The 19,982-nt window shown below is 49.7% G+C and overlaps 2 protein-coding genes across 3 annotated transcripts; one reads left to right on the top strand and one right to left on the bottom strand.

Moving 5' to 3' along the window:
* Positions 1-1,738: 1,738 nt before the first annotated feature.
* KRTCAP2 (keratinocyte associated protein 2) lies at positions 1,739-5,221 on the bottom strand. Its single transcript, XM_039363418.1, has 5 exons — positions 5,064-5,221; positions 3,802-3,956; positions 3,534-3,597; positions 3,357-3,423; positions 1,739-1,952 (listed from the first exon to the last, which is right to left on the bottom strand). Exons 1-5 carry the CDS (start codon positions 5,065-5,067, stop codon positions 1,832-1,834), a joined length of 411 nt encoding a protein of 136 aa, XP_039219352.1. The 5' UTR covers positions 5,068-5,221; the 3' UTR covers positions 1,739-1,831.
* A 630-nt stretch (positions 5,222-5,851) lies between these two features.
* Positions 5,852-19,774, top strand: TRIM46 (tripartite motif containing 46). Of its 2 annotated transcripts, none has more exons than XM_039363416.1 (10): positions 5,852-6,031; positions 7,942-8,197; positions 8,815-9,161; positions 9,717-9,860; positions 10,516-10,611; positions 11,203-11,456; positions 12,277-12,398; positions 15,465-15,764; positions 16,124-16,421; positions 17,319-19,774. In XM_039363416.1, exons 1-10 carry the CDS (start codon positions 5,969-5,971, stop codon positions 17,692-17,694), a joined length of 2,256 nt encoding a protein of 751 aa, XP_039219350.1. In that variant the 5' UTR covers positions 5,852-5,968; the 3' UTR covers positions 17,695-19,774. The 2 variants fall into 2 exon arrangements, with proteins under 2 accessions (XP_039219350.1, XP_039219351.1); XM_039363417.1 differs by lacking the exon at positions 5,852-6,031 and adding an exon at positions 6,294-6,641.
* The last annotated feature ends 208 nt before the right edge of the window (positions 19,775-19,982 follow it).

Genomic DNA, 19,982 nt, shown 5'->3' with positions numbered 1-19,982 from the left:
CTCTTTCTTTCTCTGTCTCTCTTTGATAAAGTTGATAACATGAGACGGTTCTTAAGTGAGTTTTGCCCCATTTTATGACCTTGCTTGCGCCAGTTGGGACTCTGCGGCTGTCATAAATGAGTCAGTTGCCAAGTGTCTAAATTTTGATCACGTGACCATTAAGTGCGAAAAATGGTCATAAAATGGTCACTAAACAAACTATTCTAAGTTGAGGAGTATCTGTATAGTAATAAGGATGAGTTGCCTAAGATAGATAGATAGATAGATAGATAGATAGATAGATAGATAGATAGATAGATAGATAGATAGATAGATAGATAGATAGACAGATAGATACTAAATTCTTTTTGTCTTCCAATTATTTTTATTTTCTAAGAATTTTGTAATCGCGGTATTGCAGTGCCGTCATTAACTTCGGTCACTAAATGAACCGTTGCTAAGCTGATCATGTGGAACAAGCCTACATTGTTGGTTGGAGGGATTGATCCAAAGTGACCCGGTCGACGAAAAGGGGGCCCCATCCTGGCTCAGTGGACCATCCATTAAGGCTTATTCAACCTACCTGGAGATCTGCCCAGATCGTTTTATTATAAGAATCTTTGTTTTAAAAACAGCCGGAGAAGCACTCAGGCGGTGCCCAGAGAGGGGAGAGTTTAAATATAGCCCACCTACCCAATTCCAACCGCTGCAGAGTTGGAGCCCCCCCCTCACATAACCCCTTCCTTGCTGCTGGCTTGTTTTCCTTGCAATCAAACCTTGACAGGAAAGTGTTGAGTTACCAAAGCCTGCGAGGCTTCTTTGCAGGGAATGTGATCCGATCCGCAGGGCAAAGAGGGGTCTGGGGGTTCAAACGTCCCCCCTTTCCCTCGGTTTGGAGAGGCTGAATGATGCCTTCTCTAGGGACCAGGGCAAAGGTTGAGCTGGGGGGGGGGAATCTTGTGCCCTGAAGGAGGCTGGGTTTGGGCTGAGTGGGGCTTTTAAAAACAATCTTAAGATTCCCTTGAATCTAGATTAAGAAAGAGCGGGTTTAGGAAATCTTGCAATAAATTAAAATTAAGGCTGAGCTTTCCTTGTCCTACACCGCTCCCTGCTGGAGATCCGATGGTGGCACAGGGTTGAGAGAAAGCTCGTAACACCCACCATCCCCAACCTGCCCTATTTCGGCGGCAGCTTTTAAGGTTTCACAGGCGTTAACCACCATGCTAGTCATCTATTGGCAGTGTTCCTCAATTTGCAGAAATCTGGACTTCAAATCCCAGAATTCCCCAGCCAGCATGTTTTTTTAAAGTTATCTGGACTTCAGTTCCCAAAATCCTGGCTGAGGAATTCTGGGACTTGAAGTCCCCAACTCTTAACAGTTGCCAAGTTTGCAGATCCCTGATCTAGAGGCTCTCCAAATGAATGGATTTGGGCCAGTTCCTTTCTCTCTCCATCAAGCCTACAATGAATAGGGGGAAAAATCAGGGGACACACACACACGCATACAAACACACACACCATCTTGAGAGGCCAGGAGATAAATATAATGTATAAAAAATAGGATACTTCGTCCCAAGTATCGTCATAGTCTAATCGTGATTTCTAATTTTCCATCTTCTATGGAGTCACTGCCCAATTGCAGATGATAAATAAGATAAACACTTGGGAAATCTACTAAATTTTGCAAAGCGCTCACGAAAAGCTGGCAATAAGAAGGCAAGACGACTCAAAGTTGTAAAAAAAAAAACCACCACTCTGGTTGCTGTTTTCGCTATAAAAAAAAGAGGTTTATTGAATTTTATCGAGGGCGTATTTGTGCCCCTTGGAGGGCGAGGGGGCGAATGTCCCATTGTCAATTCCTCTTCCGGCTCTTGCTGACCGTCTTGGCGGGCACGGAGACGGGGGTGGCCATTTGGTAGAGGGTGGAGGAGATCTTCTGGATGTAGTAGAGGGCGATCAGGGAGAAGATCAAGCTGCAGGGGGAGAGAGAACAGCGAAGATGCTCAGGTTAGGATTGTTCCCTGCAGCCACACACAGGCCAAGGACCGCTTGAAAATTAAAAGGGATTTATTGCTATTATCAGCATCCAGGGACAAAAGACCATTTGATTAAGAGGAGGGTGGGCAGAAGGTGGATAGATAGATAGATATCTGTCCTTCCTTCCTTCCTTCCTTCCTTCCTTCCTTCCTTCCGCTTGTTTCCTAATGTTATCTGCTTTTCTTCCTTGTCTTTTTTCTTTGTCCTTCCTTCCTCTACTTTTTCTCTCCCTTTCCTTCTATTTTTTCTTTCTTCTTCTTCCTTCCCCTCCCCTCCCATCCTTCCTCTCTTCCCTTGTTTCCTTTCCTTATCTGCTTCCCTTCCTCTTTTCTTCCTTCCGTTTTTTCTCCTTCCTCTACTTCTTTCTCTTTTTCTTTCCCTTCCTTCCTTCCTTCCTCTTATCTTTCTTCTCCTTCCTTTCCTTTCCCATCTACCTATCTATCCCTCCCTCCCTCCTTCTCCAATTTCCTTCCCTTCCTTCCTTTCTTCCTCTGCTTATCTTTCTCCTTTCTCTCCCTCCATCTCTTCCTCCCAACAAGGCCTTTCAAAGTTTTTTGTTTTTTTTTAAACTAGGATTTTTCTTTGGCTCACATTCCTTATCCAGGTGGGATTCTTTTAAACTCCTTTAATTGCCTTAGAGGTGGGCCAAGTTCCCCCCCCCTGCCTTTTTTAGACTCCCCCGTCATAGTTAAGCTATGCTGATAATATTCAGCTGCTCTTCCAAAACGCACAAATCTCTTTCTCCAGACTTCAAGCCAGACGCTTTCCCAGAGGCGCTGAAATCCAGACCACCCCTTAGCCAGAATTGTTTGGATTGAGGATTCGTGTCTGGATGAACAGAACAGAATAACAGAGTTGGAAGGGACCTTGGAGGTCATCTAGTCCAACCCCAGACAAATGGCTGTCCAATCTCTTCTTAAAAATCTCTAGTGAGGCAGCAATTTCTGGTGGCAAGCTGTTCCACTGATCAATTTTTCTCACTGTCAAAAGATTCCTCCTTACTTCTTGGTTCCCTCAATTAGTTTCTATCCGTTGCTTCTTCTCCTGCCTTCTGGCGCTTTGGAGAAGAGCTTGACTCCCTCTTCTTTGGGGCAGCCCCTCAAATACTGGAACATTGCTATCATGTCCCCCCTAGTCCTTCTTTTCACTAAACCAGATATACCCAATTCCTGCAACCGCTCCTCGTATGTTTTAGCCTCGCGGCCCTCCAAAACTGGACACAGTCTTCCAAGTGTGGTCTTACCAAGGCATTATAAAGTTTAATTCACCCCCCTCCCCAATTTAATCTCTTTCTCTCTCTCTCTGCCTCTCCCCCCCCCCCAGCCCACCTCTGTCCTTACCAAGTAGTGACACACACACGGTGAATCAGTCCTGATGCAAACAGAGCCAGCAGGAGGCAGGAAATAACTGTAGATGGTGTGGGAGGAAAACAAAAAAAAAAAAACAAAATCCAGGTAAAAATCAGGATAATCCATTCAGCTCCCCCAAAGCACCCACCCCGTCTGCATTTGACTCACTTTCAGGAAAGATCTTTGCCTGGAACCCTTTGCCAAAAATCAGGCTTTCGAGGTTGTTGAAGGCCTTGCGTGGGTCCAGGGGGTCAAGGACGACAACCGTAGGAAAGGCAGGGCCTATTTTGCAATCATCTTAACCCAGATGTTCACCTCTGCCCCTCCCCATCCTTGGGAAAAGTTTGGAAAGGCCTGTTTTTATTTCAGCCGTCTCCCTTGGGGGAGACAAACACACACAGATGTGCCCAAGCACACACAGGGCCCGGAAGGATACAGTTAAGGAAAAAATGAAGAGGGCAGAACCCAAAAGACCCCCTTGGATGGTCAGCCATTCGCTGGAGGCCAGGTGGCGGCTGTACATCTGCATCCCGGTGAACAGCAGCAAGGATAAGAGGGCGGAAAGGACCAGCGATATTCCCGTGCTGACGGCTGGAAAGAGAGAGAGAGAGAGAGAGAGAGACGGTCACGGTGGCCGGCGAGACGATGCGGTCATCAGCAGAGGGTCCCAAAAGGGTCAGGGGGGGCTCCTTGATTTGCTCCCTGGAGGGGGGCAAGTTCCAGCCAATGATGGTTTGTTTGAGGAATGCCTCCTGGCTTATCCAGGGTTGGAAAGCTGCTGCAGGAGGAGGGGGGGATTCTTGCATCCTGGGGTCAGGCTGGTGGGTGGGAGGCAGCTTTGCCGGAGCGCCTGGCAGACGGGAAATGGTTTGTAAAAAGGATGAAGGCGGGATGTAGAAGGAAGCTTAGCAAGGCCGTTCCTGGGCGTAAAGCGGGGTTCGTTCGACCTTCAGCAAAACAGGTCAGAAATATAACATGTACAACTTGGAAAATGCTAAGATACGTTTAAATGTTAAGTCTTCTATTTGTGAAAGTCACAATGGACTTCTGCCCACAATGCTCCTTTGCCCATAATCCTCTCCATCTATAATGCCCTTTACCCATAATTCCCTCCATCTATAATGCTTCTTTACCTATAATTCCCTCCATCTATAATGCTCCTTTACCCATAATTCCATCTATAATGCTCCTTTACCCGTAATTCCCTCCATCTATAATGCTTCTTTACCTATAATTCCATCCACAATGCCTGTATCCATAATTCCCTCCATCCACAATGCCTCTTTACCCATAATTCCCTCCATCCACAATGCCCTTTTACCCATAGTTCCATCTATAATGCCCTTTACCCATAATTCCCTCCATCTATGCTTCTTTACCTTTAATTCTCTCCATCTATAATGCCCTTTACCCATAATTCCCTCCACAATGCCCCTTTTTACCCATAATTCCCTTGTGCCCATAATTCCCTTGTGCTCTTTAGTATGAGAGCAAACACACAATGACACAAGTAGTGTTTATGCCCAGGGAAGCTGTTTGGGAACGATGGGTCTTGTAGTCCAACACAGTTTGGGGGGATTCTGTGTAATGAACTGGCCTCTCATTTGTCTTGCCTTACCCACCGTGCCACATTACCCAGGATGCCCTTGTGGGGGGGGGATCCGATGCCCATCTCTCCCTTCCCAGAGACCACGTTACCCATAATGCGCAGCGCGACGCCCCCGTTCCGTCCGCCGAGCCAACGAGCCCTCCTCCGTTTGAACCAGAGCGTCTGCCTGCCGTGCGCATGCGCCGCCGAGAAGAGCCTCTTCCAACCACGCCGAAGCTCCTCAGTGCGCACGCGCGGGGCTGAGCGCCGACGTGTACTTTTTCTTTCCGCGCCTGCGCACAAAAGGAGACCGAGTGAGCGCCTTGGTACATGCGCAGTCATAGCCTTGCCTCGTCAATAGGCGGGAGTGCCTTTTTCACCGGCCCGCCGCTAGGGGGCGCGCGCAGCCGCAAGCCTCTCCCTTGCCCGAGGCTTCGAACAAAGCGAAGCGTGAAATCCTTTCGCGGGTTCGAGATCCGCCCCTCGCTTTGGCAAAGATTGGGGGGGGGGGGGAAATGATAAAAAAAAATTATAGGAATCGCTTTTGCAATCATTTGCAAGCTCGTCTTCCCCCTCTGCCCTGCAGAAGCGGAGAGGCACTCTGCGTAGGCTCAGAGGCGCCCTTTCCACCGGGGCTCGGCATGCCCAGCTGGGCAAGACAGCCTCTGATCTTGTGCAGACGGCTCCCGGGGCTCACCCTGATGCAGAACCCCGGCTTGGGTGACCCCCCCCCATCCCCTGGTCACTTGCAAATCCCCAGGGCTCATCCGCTTCCAGCAACCGCGATGCAGACCCCCATGCAAAGCATTTCCCCCCTCCTTAAGGTGGGGGTGGCTGGGCGGGGGGAGCCCTGTTGGGTTGAGTTTCCCCCGAGCATGCGCACTCCCCCTTCCTCCCATCCTCCCCCCCCACCGCTCAGTCCCAGCTGCAATAGACCGAGGCGTTCGCAGGCGCTGTGCGGGAGGGGGAGGGGGGGACACACTGGGAGCATCCCCGTCCCACATCCCCGGGAGACATGGCCGAGGGCGACGACCTCCACTCCTTTACTTCGATCATGGACGCCCTCGTCCGGATAAGCGTGAGAAGGGGCTGGGGAGGGGTGGTGTCGGATGGATAGAAGGATGGATGAATGGGTGGATGGGAGGGGGGGGACGCTGCACAAAAACCGGGGCGGCTGCCGCCACGCAGAAAGGGGATGCTCCCCATCCCTCTGTGCCATACAGGACAGGATGGGGGAGGGGTGGAGTGGAAAGGTGGGGGGGGGCTCTGGGGTACCTACGGCGCGGGGAGGGGGGCGAGAGAAACACCTCCGCTATTGTCTCCGAAAGTGCGGGCGATGCTTCTTCCCCTTTAAAAAAACAACAAAAAAACCCCACTTGTCCTCCCCCCCTCCAGGTGGGTGTTGGCCGCGGCCCCCCCCAACTGTGGGCAACCTCCTGATTCCGCCCCCCTCCTTTTTCCCCGTTTTCCCTGGGTGCTTTTCTTCCTTCTCCCTCCGGGGCAAAGCAAGGATGCTGTGAGCATCCGAGCACAGCCGCCGTCGCCATGGTAACCTCCTCCCGCCTGCTTCCCAGGCCGTGGTCCAGCCTCGCTCCTTCCCTCCCTCCCGGCTTTGTCCTCTTTCCCCCCCCCCCCCCCGCCTGCTGTTGTCAAGGAAGGAAATGGCACCCCGGCAGAGGGCAGGCAAGGTAAGACCCCCTTCCCCACCCTCCCCCTTCCCCATCCAAGAGGGGACGCCCATGCTTCCCAGCCTGGCTTTGGAAGATGGGCCACGGAGGAGTGGGCGGGGCTTGGCCGGCCCTTTTCCACCTAAATAGGATGGGGGGAAATTTGCTCCAGTTGGAAACTTGGAGCCCCTGGCACCGGATGGGCAGTGGGTCCATGTCGGTGGGGGTCTCACGTGGCTACAGATGCGCTGAGCATGGGGAGACCCTGGGGGGGAGGGCAGGAGGATCCAGGAATGGATGCCCTTGAAGGGTTCACGGCAGACAGCAGAGACCGGGCAGTTAGCCAAACTGCTTGGGAAGGGGGGGGGATCTTTCCATGCATGGCGATGGGGGGAAATTAAGAGACTGGGGTCAGCGGGCATAGAAAGAGCCCCTAATCCTAGACAGATCCCAGGTGGGAGCAAGGAGAAAATCATTTTTAGATCTTTGGGGGGGGGGAATCTCTCTCTCTCTCTCATTCTGCTCAAGCTGGAATCCATCTGAACCTGGTTTTGCAGATAGATTGCCCCTGGACAGGGAAGTTCTCCTAAGACTGCCTGGCTTAGGAGTTCTGCTGAGGCTTCTTGGCTGGCCAAGTTCTTTTATGGGGGGGGGGAAATCTCTCTTTTTTTCTGATTGATTGGCTGCGAGCCTCAGAAACACTCTCTTGAGCTGTAAAACAGGCCGGGGTTATTCTTAGCAAGCCAGGATGGAGTCTTGATTATTTTGTTAGATTTATGGGGGGGGGATTCAGCTCCAGCCAATGTCTGAGGGGCTTCTGGATTGCAAGCCCCATCGTCCTCGGTAGCTGATGTGTTGTCAATTGAATGGACAAGGCTAGAAAGCAGGAGACGGCGAGTTCTAGTCCTGCCTTAGGCATGGAAGCCATTTAGGCAACTTTGGGTCAATCAACAGGAGACGGTGAATTCTAGTCCCACCTTAGCTGTGAAAGCCAGCTGGATGAACTTCAGCAAATAAGTCTCAGCCCAACCCACCTCACAAGATCGTTGTTTTGGGGAAAACAGAAGGAGGAGGAGGAGGAGGAGGGCGTGTTGAATAAGTTAACCACCTTGAGTTCCTCGTAATAAATAATAAAGGTGGAATAACATGGACAAAGATCCCCGACGGCCGATCCGATCTCGTGACGAGGTGGCCAAAATAGACCGTTATTTGCAGAAACGGCTTTCGCGTTGTTGTTTTGTTTTTCCAACCTGGCTTCTCCCTCATTCCCCCCCTTCCTCCCCCTTCCTTTTTTTGTTTTTTCCCTTCTCCTTTTCTGCAGACCAGCATGAAAAACATGGAGAGGGAACTGCTGTGTCCGCTTTGCAAAGAGATGTATAAGCAGCCCCTGGTTTTGCCGTGCATGCACAGCGTTTGCCACATTTGCGCCACCGAAGTCCTGCTCCAGCAGGGTTACATCTGTCCGGACCCGAACTCGGAGCCCACATCTCCGGCGTCCACGCCAGTCACGCGGAGTCCACGCTTAGGACGCCGGATCGTGCCAAAACCGGAGCGCCTGGATCGGCTCCTGAAATCAGGTATCTGTTTGAGATTTTGGGTGATTGGATCTTTCGGGCCAAAATTTCCATCGCTAAGCGAGACGGCCGTGCAGTGAGTTTTGCCCCGCTTTGCTGCGGTGGTTAAACGAATCAACTGCTACGGTCAAGTCAGTCACAATCTGGTCTCCCCCGTTGATTTTTGCGGGCCTGAAGGACGCCAAAGCGGGATCCCGGGGACACGGCGACCGTCATAAATACGAGTCGGTTGCCGAGCGTCTGAATTTTGACCCCGGGGATGCTGCCGTGTCGTAAGCGTGAAAAACGGTTCCTGAGTCACTTTTTCCCCCCAGTGCCGTTCTAACTTCAAACGGTCACTAAGCAGACTGTCGTAAGTAGAGGACTGGGCTTTATAATAGTTGCGGAGGGTCAACACCCTCTTGAGGGCAGACAATCCCGGTTCGGACAGGAATCCCAGAACCAGCAAGAAAAGGCAGAGCTTTTGAGAGAGAGAACAAATCTTTCCATCCGGGTATACTTAGAGATAGACTGCTCCTGCCTATGGCAGCTCTCCTTTTTTCTCTCTCTCTCTCCGAAATAACATTAAGAATTTATTTCTCCTTTGTAATGATGTCCCCCATGTCTCTCCTTCCGGCCAGGTTTTGGCACATATCCCGGCCGGAAACGAGGGGGCGTCTTGCACCCCCAGAGCGTCCTCTTTCCGTGCCCGCTGTGCCAGCGAGACGTGGACCTGGGCGAGCGAGGTTTGGCCAGTCTCTTCCGGAACTTGACTCTGGAGCGGGTGGTGGAGCGTTACCGCCACACCATCAACGTCAACGCGGCCATCATGTGCCAGTTCTGCAAGCCGCCGCAGCTGGAGGCCACCAAGGGCTGTACCGAGTGCCGATCCAGCTTTTGCAACGAGTGCTTCAAACTTTATCACCCGTGGGGGACGCAGAAAGCCCAGCACGAACCCATCCCTCCGACTCTCACCTTCCGTCCCAAAGTAAGGCTCCCCTCTTCCTTTCCAGGGCTCAAAAGGTGCCCCCTAATTTCTTTAACTGAAGACTAGATGACCTCCAAGGTCCCTTCCAACTGTCTTCCGTTTTTGTTTCTTGGTTTGGAAGGAAACGTTCGTGTTTTCGTTTCTTAGATTTGAAGACTACATTCATGATTTCATCTCTTGGATTTGAAGACCACCTTCATGTTTTTATTTCTTAGATTCTTATCCTATCTTGTGCTCGGGAGCTCAAAGCAGTAAGATCATACAGGCCTCCTCATTTAGTGACCGCAACCAGAGAAGGGAAAGCACAACGGACAATCTTCCTCCCGTTTCCCTTTGCTTCGCAGACCCGCGAAGGTCACAAACGCGAGGACTGGTCGCCAAATTTTCATCTGTGTTGTAGCTTCCGCCGATTGCCGTAGAGCGCAGTCGCTAAACGAGGACTCCCTGTGATAACTGGCTTCCTTTTTTTTGCCCCCTGATCTTCCCCTGCGCACGTTGTGGGTCCGTCCTGGTTGCGAAGCGCTCCAGCCGGCTTTGTTTTTGTCTCCTCTGCAGGGTCTGATGTGCCCCGAACACCGGGAAGAGGTGACGCATTATTGCAAAACCTGCCAGCGTTTGGTGTGCCAGTTGTGCCGAGTTCGTCGCACGCACACAAGTCATAAAATCACACCTGTGCTCAGCGCCTACCAGGCACTCAAGGTGAGATTTTTTTAGAAAGTTGTCCGTTTCTTTTCTTTTTTCTTTCCCATCTCCAAGCCCTTGAAGTTGATTGGCCAACCAAGGAGAAACACAATTTAAAAATAAAAATAAAAAAATAAAAACCATCTTGGCTTGATGACTTTAGGAAGGAAAGCTGCTCGGGGTTCATACTGCACTCAGGATGGTCTTTGAGGCCTGGAGTGGATTATGGGAACACATCTCCTGTTTTTCTGGGCAACGAAAACGAAAATTTCCTCTGTGATAAAATAGACAAATCTCCCGTTTTTTTCTTTGCAAGTCATTGACTTTGACGCAAAATATAATTATATTTTGCCAAATGAGGATCTTGAGATGGTTCTCAAGAGAGGGATTGAATTCCAGAGGAGCAAAAAAACGACTCCGTTCAGAGAGTTAGTGTATGAGAGAGAGGGCGAAGACAGCTCCTCCTCAACAGTTCCCAGAAAATGGGCTTTTATCAGTATGTTAGCGTGCTTTAGTCTGTCAAGATTCTGTCTTTGGGTGAGGAACAATAAATAAACCTCCTTGGAAGAATCACAAAGGGATCTTTCTTGGGTTTTAGCGACTGACAATGATCGGGGCCCTGTAGGATCGCACCCTCCGCCCCGTTGCTTCACCGTATTTTTCTCGCTCCCAGGAAAAGCTGACCAAAAGCATAGCTTATATCCTGAGCAATCAAGACACAGTTCAGGCTCAAATCAACGAATTGGAAGAGACTCTTCGGCTTGCGGAGGTAATGTTACTTTTGTCGTTCTTCTGTTGAGGTTGACGCCAGGCCCAAACAATGAGAAAAATTGGGGACACCAATTTGGCACTTCCTTCCCTGCTTCCCCATCCTTTGTCTGTAAAATAATGGGTTGTAATTCAGGAGAACGAAGAGGTTTAACAAATTTGTCCCCAAAGCAAATACAGTATGACGTTGTACAAATTTGTGTTCTCTCGAGCCTAATAATAATAATAATAATAATAATAATAATAATAATAATAATAATAATACCATCAAACATCCACATCTGCCTATCCCAGGTCCTGGGTAAGGACTCGATAGGTAGACAAAATGCCAAATCCAGTCTGAACATCTGGCTGACTGTGCGATGATCAATAATAATAATAATGATGATGATGTTGGAAGGGACCTGTGTAGAATTTTCCTGCTTGAGCAGAGGGTTGGACTAGAAGACCTCCACAGTCCCTTCCAGCTCTGTTGATTCTATTCTATTCTGACATTTTAGGAGCAAAATGCTGGCGCAGAGGGAGGGAGGGAGGGAGGAAGGCCCTCCGTGGTGGCACCTGGCTTGTCTCATAATCGGCCCTTGTCTTGCAGGTGAACGGCACCCAGGCCAAGGAAGAGGTCAATCGGCTGATGAACAATTTGAGCAGCCTGGTGGACGAGAAGCGAGCCGCTCTGCTTAACGCTATTGAAAATTGTCGCCAAGACCGGGTCGCTCGCCTGCAAGGCCAGCTGCAGGAACACCAGGCCATGCTGGAGAATTCGGGCATGGTGGGCTACTCCCAGGAGATCTTGAAGGAAACGGACCAGCCGTGTTTTGTCCAGGCCGCCAAGCAGCTGCATCACAGGTGCGTTTCTCTGAAAAACAGGCCAAACCCAAAAATACTCATTGGCTGGATTCACGGAACGACGCTGTGATTCGCTTAACGACCATCTGATTCCACTGTCCCTCATGGCTGTTGTAAGTCGAGGCAGACCTGAGTTTGATGAGTTTCCTGCCTGAGCAGGGGGTTGGACTAGAAGACCTCCAAGGTCCCTTCCAATCCTGTTACTCTGTAATTCTGCTTTCTTTCCTTCCTTCCTTCCTTCCTTCCTTCCTTCCTTACTTCCCTCTCTCCCTCCCTTCTTTGTCATTTTTATTTCCTTCCTTCCTTCCTTCCTTCCTTCCTTCCTTCCTTCCTTCTTCCCTCCCTCCCTCCCTCCCTCCTTCCCTCCCTCTTTCTTTCTTTCTTTCTTTCTTTCTTTCTTTCTTTCTTTCTTTCTCTCTCTCTCTCTCTCTCTCTCTCTCTCTCTCTCTCCCTTTCTTTCTTTCTTTCTTTCTTTCTTTCTTTCTTTCTTTCTTTCTTTCTTTCTTTTTTCCTTCCCTCCCATCTGCAAGTATCCCTGGTAGACACACCGCTGGCTGTACCTGCTCTAGCAGGAGTAAATTAAGCAAGAGCCACAGAGAAGAGAGAAAATATATTTTCCTAAGTAATCAGCACTAGGGTCAAGGAACATCCAAATTTCAGAATATTTTGTTATTATTCTATTATTCTCTTTAATATATATGCACGTTTATGTCCGTTGCAATCAAGGAAGCGGTGGTGGTTGATCTATGCTCAGAGGTTTTTTTTTCTCCCCTTATCTGATTCTCTCTGCTTCTGTCTTGTTTGCTCCGTCCTGCGACAGGATCCTCAGAGCGACCGATTCCCTCCAGGCGTTCCGGCCAGCGGCCAGCGCCTCCTTCAGCCAATTCCAGGTGGACGTGAGCCGAGAAATAAAGCTGCTTACAGACCTCATTTTTATTAAAGGTGCGTAGAAAGCTGATTTTTTTGAGACTGGCCTGCTTTGGGAGGCAGAAAAAATTCTTCCTTCCAGCTACGACAAAATTGGATCTTTTCATGTATTCCCCAAAAAAGTAACTTTGCAATCAGTTCTCACAATGACGACCTTGGCAGGTCTGTAAAGCGAAACAAAATACGGTCGAGGTGCTACTTAGGGACTGCCTCGTTTAACGGCTGTGTCGTTGGCTCCCATTTTGGTTGCTAAACAAGGGTGACTTGTAAATGGCAGGTGTGCCAGTTGTTGCCAATATAGTTTCAGACTGCTTTGCACAGGATTGTAAGTCCCTGTAGATTAGTGTGTCTCAACTTTGGCAACTTTACGATGGGTGAATTTTGACTCCCAGAATTCCCCAGCCAGCAGGGATGGCTGGTGAATTCTGGGAGTTGAAGTCCACCAATTTTAAATTAAGCTGGATGGGGAATTCTGGGAGCTGAAGTCCACATGTCTTAAAGCATGCTAGCTGGGGAATTCTGGGAGTTGAAGTCCACCCTTCTTAAATCAGGCTGGCTGGGGGATTCTGGGAGTTGAAGTCCACCTTGAGAAACACGCATCCAAAGATCTTAATATCTCAGAATTTCCCGCAACAGGAATGCCAGTACTGTGCTGTGAGCCCCTCGGGGCATATGCTGTGTTGTGTTTGTGTTGTGTTTGTGTCTGCATGACCTGTTGAAGAGCGGAAAGACCCTGGAGCTTGGAACCGTCGGCGTGGTGGTGAGTCCACCTTGGCTGGGTCGGGGATGCCCTGGACCCATCTCCTCCTTACCCCCCCCCCATCCTTCTCCCTACCTATCCCCCACCTGCAGACGGAAGCACCTGAGATGGTTTTGGAGGCTTTGATTCCCATCGCTTGTGTTATCTCAATTGTCTCTTTGCCCCAGACAGCTTCCCTCTTTTCCCCTGGCCCAGCCACCCTCCATAATCCACAGCCAGCCCAAAGTTTGAAACAGGGAGCCCGCTCCCCCCCCCGGCGCAATTCTGCGAGGTGCTTGGCCTGTTGACCCATCCGTTCGTAACCTGACTTCCCCCATTGACTTTGCACGTCTGAAGGTTGTCAAAGGGGATCACATCACACACACACACACACACACACACACACACACACACACACACACACACTGCAACCGTCCTAAATACGAGTCAAGTTGCCAAGCGTCTGAATTTCGGATCGCCGGGGGCTGCCGTAACGGTCGTAAGCCTGAAAAACCGGTTGCCTTTTTTTCCAGTGCCGTTATAACGGTCGCTAAGTGAATCATTACAAATTGAGGAGCAGCTGTAGTTTTTTGGAACGGATGGATTTAGGACAAAAGGATCACGTTCAAGGCGTCCAGTAGACCATGGGAATCCTGGTTATTTTGAGACCTACGGGAACCACCTTGGAGCCAGGGTTTAATTTCGGTTTTCCCGCCGCGTTGAAGGCTGCCCACCCCACAGCCCGGTCCTGCCAGCTGCGTGGCTGTTGACCCCTTTGCTTTACCTCTCTTTGTTTATAGGCTGTGTCTGCTGCTGAGGCATCGCCGCGGTAAACTGAGGCAAGTCACATCCCACTCCACTGTTCCCATCCTTCCCTGAGTCTTCCCCCTTCTTTTTTCTTCTCCCCAGCCCCATGGACCGCCTCCTGCCCTTCCATGCATCCGTCCTGCCTCCTCTGCCATCCTCTGACCTGGTTTGGGGACCTTCTGATCTATTATTTCAAACCCCTGGTTGAAATACAGCATTCTAGTCCTCCTGAAGGCTGAAAGAGCTTCCCTTGAGGACTAGAATGCTGGAAGGCTCATTTGCACCAAGAGTGGGTGACAGAGAGCGTTCTAGAGACCTCTCTGCTTCGGTGGCCTCTCCCTAAGTTTTGCAAATAAGATGGCTTATTCAGTTGAAATTTTGGTATCCCAGATCGTTTGGACTAAACCTGGCTGGGAAATGGGTTAGAATGGAAGGTGTGTTTATGGAGGAGGCCAGTTAATCGCTTAAGAGATCTTGACAACTGACTGTGGAGTCCCCAAAAGAAGGCAAAGCGAGGTTAGATAGGATCAAAAAAGATGGAATGGAGTATCAGGGAGTGGGCACAAACAGGTGGCTGGCACAAAAAAAAACCCCATGTCTTTTTTTTGCTATAGCGTCTTTAATATTGATGTCTTCAAGACTTGCTTTTCTCAACCTGATGCTCTTTATAAATGTAGGCCAGCAGTACCCATTATTCTCTTGGCAGGCAGGGCCATGCTAGGGTTGCATGATGGGACTTGTAGTTCAACAGAGCCTCTGTTCCTTCTTTACGGGGTGAGTTCCAAAGCCTTTAGTTATTTGCAGATATAATCAGAGGGCAGAGCAAAGGCACCCCTAAATACAAAAACAAGCTTACTTCTAATCATCACCAGTTGCTTCTAAAAGCACCTGGCTGATTTCCTGTAATTCACTGCTTATTTGTTGTTCATTTGTTTAGCGTACGGCACCTACAGAGGTCGTGCAATAGACAAATTTAGTTTAAATAAAGCATCAAATATATATGCATGAAAAATGGTAGTTAACCATTCTTTTCAGTGCCGTTATAACTTCCAACGGTCACTACATGAACTGTTGTAAGCCGAGGACTACCCTTAGCTCTGGAATGAATGTATTTGGAACAAAACAAGAGCTAACAGGGTGTCCGGTAGATGGTGGGAATCCTGGTTCCCTATGGGAACCGTGTTGGAGCCAACAGCTTAATTTTGATTAGTTTTGATGGTCTCTCAAATCAGATTCCTTTCCTTTTTAGCATCTCTCCTCCCGTCTCCTTGCACCATTCTCTTGTTTCTCTCAATCCCCGTCTCTCTTCCCTCTTTCACCTCTTCCCCTGATTTCCCCCCGACTTGCACTCAGTCTCTCTTGCGCCCCCCGGATTCTTCTCAGCAGCTTGCCTCTCTCCCCGATTCTTGCCCGTCTCTTCTCCGCCTTCGGCACCTCGTACTGGTCGTCTGCGGTCAGTCCGGAGAGCGTTCGGCTACGCCGTGCTGCAGCGGTCTGACGTCGCGCGCCTTCCCCTCTCTCCTCTCCCGTTGCAGCACCGGAGGCTCCTGTGATTGACACGCAGCGGACCTATGCCTATGACCAGATTTTCCTCTGCTGGCGCCTGCCGCAGCACTCTCCAGCCGCCTGGCACTACACGGTGGAGTTCCGGCGGGCCGAGCCCAAGGGCAAGGCGCTCAAACTGTGGCAGCGACGGGAAGAAGTGCGAGGCACGAGCGCCATTGTGGAGTACGTGGACACCGATAGCGTTTACGTGCTGCGCGTCCGAGGATACAACAAAGCTGGCTTTGGAGACTACAGCGAGGATATCTACTTGCGTACGCCTCCTGCACCTGGTAAACACTTCTCTCCTTTTCCTCCCTATTTAAGAAGAACTCCAACGTAGAAAGGACAAAGCACAGGAGAAACATTTGCGTTGCATCCCCTGTGGTGTTGGTATTGTCTTCCCAGCTGTTCCAGATGTTTCTCCTGTACTTTGTCCTTTCTACATTGAAGTTCTCCTATGATTTAGGCTCTTCCTAATTCTCCCAATTCCTGTTCTCCTACGATTTAGGCTCTTCCTAATTCTCCCGGCTCCAGTACTCATATGGTTTAAGCTCTTCCTAATTCTGCCGGCCCCTGTTCTCCTATGGTTTAGGCTCTTTCTAATTCTTTGTTCCTCGGTTTCTTCGCCCGTCCCCTTTTCTCTTCAAAGTGTTGAATTTCTTTCTGGACAATCGGTGGGGCTTCAACCGAGAGCGCTTGGCCATCAGCAAGGACCAGCGAGCGGTCCGCAGTGTCCCTGGTCTTCCCATGCTGTTTGCCGCCGAGCGTTTGATGACCAGCTGCCACCTTTCCGTGGACCTGGTGATCGGCGACGTGGCGGTCACCCAAGGACGCAGCTACTGGGCCTGTTGCGTGGATCCCAGCTCCTATCTGGTCAAGGTGGGCGTGGGGCTGGAGAGCAAGCTGCAGGAATGGTTCCAGGTGCCCCAAGACGTGGTGAGCCCCAGGTGAGCAATCGCTTGGAACTACGGAGAAGGAATTAAGTTTAGAACTTGTTCAAGTCACATCTCCAAAGATCTAGAATGGTGTTTCTCCAACTCGGCAACTTTTAAGACAGGTAGACTTCACTTCCCAGAATCCCCCAGCCAGCTTAAAATGGCCAATTTACAGAAAACTTTAATCCAGAAAGTGTAGAGTCAAGGTACCACATTTTGGGTGAAGGAGTTGAAAATTAAACGGGCGGGTTGTCGAACTGTGACAGAGATGAGACTAAAAATTGGGGGCTCCATTTGCAAAGTGGCGTTTAAAGGGAGTTTATTGAGGTAACATTTTACCCCAAAGATGAGGGACGGCCAGTTCCTCTGAACACCGGCATTTTTGGAGTGGCATCTCCAGGCCCCATTGAAATTTGGAGAGAGAATTGTGATCCACATGTAGCCCCCAACTTACAATAATTCATTTAGCGACCATTTGGATTGAAAAAGTGCCCGTTTGTCACATTTACGACCATTGGGATCACCTGATCAAAATTCAGACACTTGGAAACTGGCTTGTACATATGACAGTTGCAGACTCCCGGGGTCAGGTGATCCCCTTTTGCAACCTTCTGACAAGCAAAATCAATGGGGAAGCCGGTTTCACCTCATAACAGTGTTACTAACTGAGCAGCTGCAGCAATGCAACTTAATAACCGTGGCATTTGAGGTCGTAAAATGGGTCAGGCCTTGCTTAACAACCGTCTCGTTTAGCAAGAGAAAGTTTGGGCTCGTAAGTCAAGGACTAACTAACCCGTAATTGGTTTTACTCTTTTTTGGGGGGGGGCTGTCAAAATTCACGGAGATTTTGCTATCCTTCCAAGAATCTCTCTTCTACCTGTATTTGTTGTTGTTGTTTTCCTGGCTAAGGTACGACCCGGATAGCGGCCACGACAGCGGGGCTGAAGACACCACGCTGGAGTCCTCTCCGCCCTTCGCCTTCCTGACCATCGGCATGGGCAAGATCCTCCTCTCCCACGGGGTGTCTCTGACCTCGCGGGATCCCGGCAACTCCACCGTGCCGTTGCCTCCTCGCGTCGGCATCTGTCTCGACTACGAGCACAGCAAAGTGGCGTTCTTCGACGCCGTCTCCTTCCGCAGCCTTTGGGAGTGTGGGGTAGACTGCTCGGGTCCTGTCTGCCCAGCCTTCTGCTTCATCGGGGGCGGTGCCTTGCACCTTCAAGAGCTGGTGGTCAACCGTCAGGAACGGAAAGTCACCATCAGCGGCTTCTCCAAGCTGGACTGAGCTTGCCGTTGGCCGATTCTGAGCATGTTCGGGGAGAGGATCAACCAGCAGAAGAGCCTTGAGGGAGGGGTGGTTCAGAAGGGTGGTCCAGATAGCCTCTCCAACCCCTGCTTGCGGGGGGAAAAAAATGGAAAAAATATCTCTAGCGATAGAGCAGAGAGGGTTTCGGGGATAGGCACAGGGCAGAGCATCTGTTGAGCAATGCTGCCCTCTAGTGGATAGGCAAACTTCCAACAGATAAAAGAGTCTTTCATTCTGATGGTGGGGGTGCCCTTTTCCCAGCCAGCACCCCCTTTAAAAAAAAAAACCCACCCGAGCTGTGGGGACTGACAGCAGCTTCCACCCCACAGCTACCCCACAGAGGGATTTTTTAAAAATATTAAAATATCCATCTCTTTGTTTTCTTCTTATCTTCTTCAGTATACCCCCTAAATATCCGGGGGAAATCCAGATTTCCCCCCGTCCTCCTTTTGCCCCTGTCCGGGGCAGGAATCTCAGTTGAGAAAAGACAAATATGACACCCCCCCACCCCCAAATTCTTGTTTGGAGCATGGCTGAGTTTGGAATAGCCTCTTTCCTCCTTTTGGTGTTGAAAAAGATAAAAAAAGATTGTAAAAGGCCATCCTGAGCCCTCGTCTCTGGACCTCTGTCTCTTGACCCGTAGGAGAGTCGGTCCACTGTACTTCTGATGTAGTCATAATTTTAAATTAATCTCTCTCTCTCTCTCTTTTCTTTTTTAAAGTCCCTCGTCACGCTCCTCAAATTCACCGCTTCTGTGTGAATCGCTCCCTAACTCATTTCCTAATTTTGGCAACTTCCCATTTTGCTTTTTAGGCAGTTCAAGTGGGAGATTCTGACATGTTATTAGAATTGGGGTTTTTTTTTTAATAGAACCGGGTCAAAATATACAGATAGTCCTCGACTTAACGGCTGCAATGGAGCCCCAAAGTGTCCCCCGGGATTATGTGATAAAAATTTGGGTGCCTGCATTTACAGTGGTTGCGGGTCCCCGGGATCGTGTGATCCCTATCGGCGACCTTCCCAAGTGGCTTCCAATAACCCAGATCCATGGGGGAATCTGGTTTCGCTTAAGGACAACACTGACTCGCTTAACGACCCAGCCCCCCCCCCAAAAGATACGACTCATAACAACCATGATTCTGGTTGCAATTGTGGCTGTAAATCAAGGACTATCTGTTATTTGACATTGATCGATCCTTCCCAATTCCTAAGCAGCCTGAATGAAAGTTCAACAGGTGCAGAGCAGGTAATGGCTTAAACACACAAGGTGGTGATTTGATTGTGTTTCTGAAAAAGGGGCTGTTTTGTAAGTGTCGAGGTGTTTGTGAAAATATGGTGCCTGGTAGAATATATCCCTTACAACTCTCCCCCCCCCCTCTTTTACCCTGTTTTCAACAAACTTCTTTCTTGGGCCCGGATTTTTATTTGCTTTTTTTGTCTCGGTTCTTCCCAGCATGTGACGAGAGCAATGCTGGATTGTGTGTCAGTGTTATGGTCACGAAAAGAAAGGGGGGGGGTTTAAGGAAATAAACACTTTAAAAGGGCAAATTTTAGGGGGCTTGGCGGCAGTCCGTGAAATCGCCCGCGATCGTTCTCAGACCCTGAGGCAGCTTTTAGCAAGGAAACTGGGCAAAACAGCCTCCTCTCCAAGCATGGCTTGTGAGTTGTGAGTTCGAAATCCAACAACACAATGACAAACCCCTCTAGGTTGGCTCAGTAGAGCCTTCACCAAATTGGGCTGGGTGGATTATCTCTCCATCCTCCCCCCAGCCCCAATGTTTCTTTTAATTTATTTTAATCAGCCCCCTTCTGCACTTTGGAGTCCACCCTGAGGACTAGAATCTTGCTTTTCAAGGAGAGAAACCACACCATCACGAAGAGCTGGCTCGCAACTCTTGTGCAGTCCCTGACTTAGGTTGGAAACGGACCTAGGGGATGGGCAGAGAGTCTGATGGGGTAGGAGCCTTGCGACATTCCCCCTCCTTTTTCCATGTCTTTGGCCAGATTGTTAACTTAAAAAATAAATGAATGAATAAAGTTTTAAACTGTTGGGCTTTGATTGAGGTTTTTAAAAGCTTGAACAGAGTTGTTGTTCCAATCTAAGCCACTAGAGGGCGCCTTGGCCCTAAGATTCTACAGAATAAATTCTCTTTTTTTTCCCTCTTTAAGAAATTCCAAGGAGCAGACACACCTGCCACTCAGGTATACCTGCCTACCTGATTCTCTTTGTAATGGGAGCCAGCGGAGAGGGAGAAAGGGGATCCTGA

Source organism: Crotalus tigris, unplaced genomic scaffold (assembly GCF_016545835.1).
Source record: "Crotalus tigris isolate CLP2741 ecotype Arizona unplaced genomic scaffold, ASM1654583v1 scf7180000019553.37968852642:3898890, whole genome shotgun sequence".
Taxonomy (NCBI): Eukaryota; Metazoa; Chordata; class Lepidosauria; order Squamata; family Viperidae; genus Crotalus; species Crotalus tigris.
This window is presented reverse-complemented; position numbering and strand designations above follow the sequence as displayed.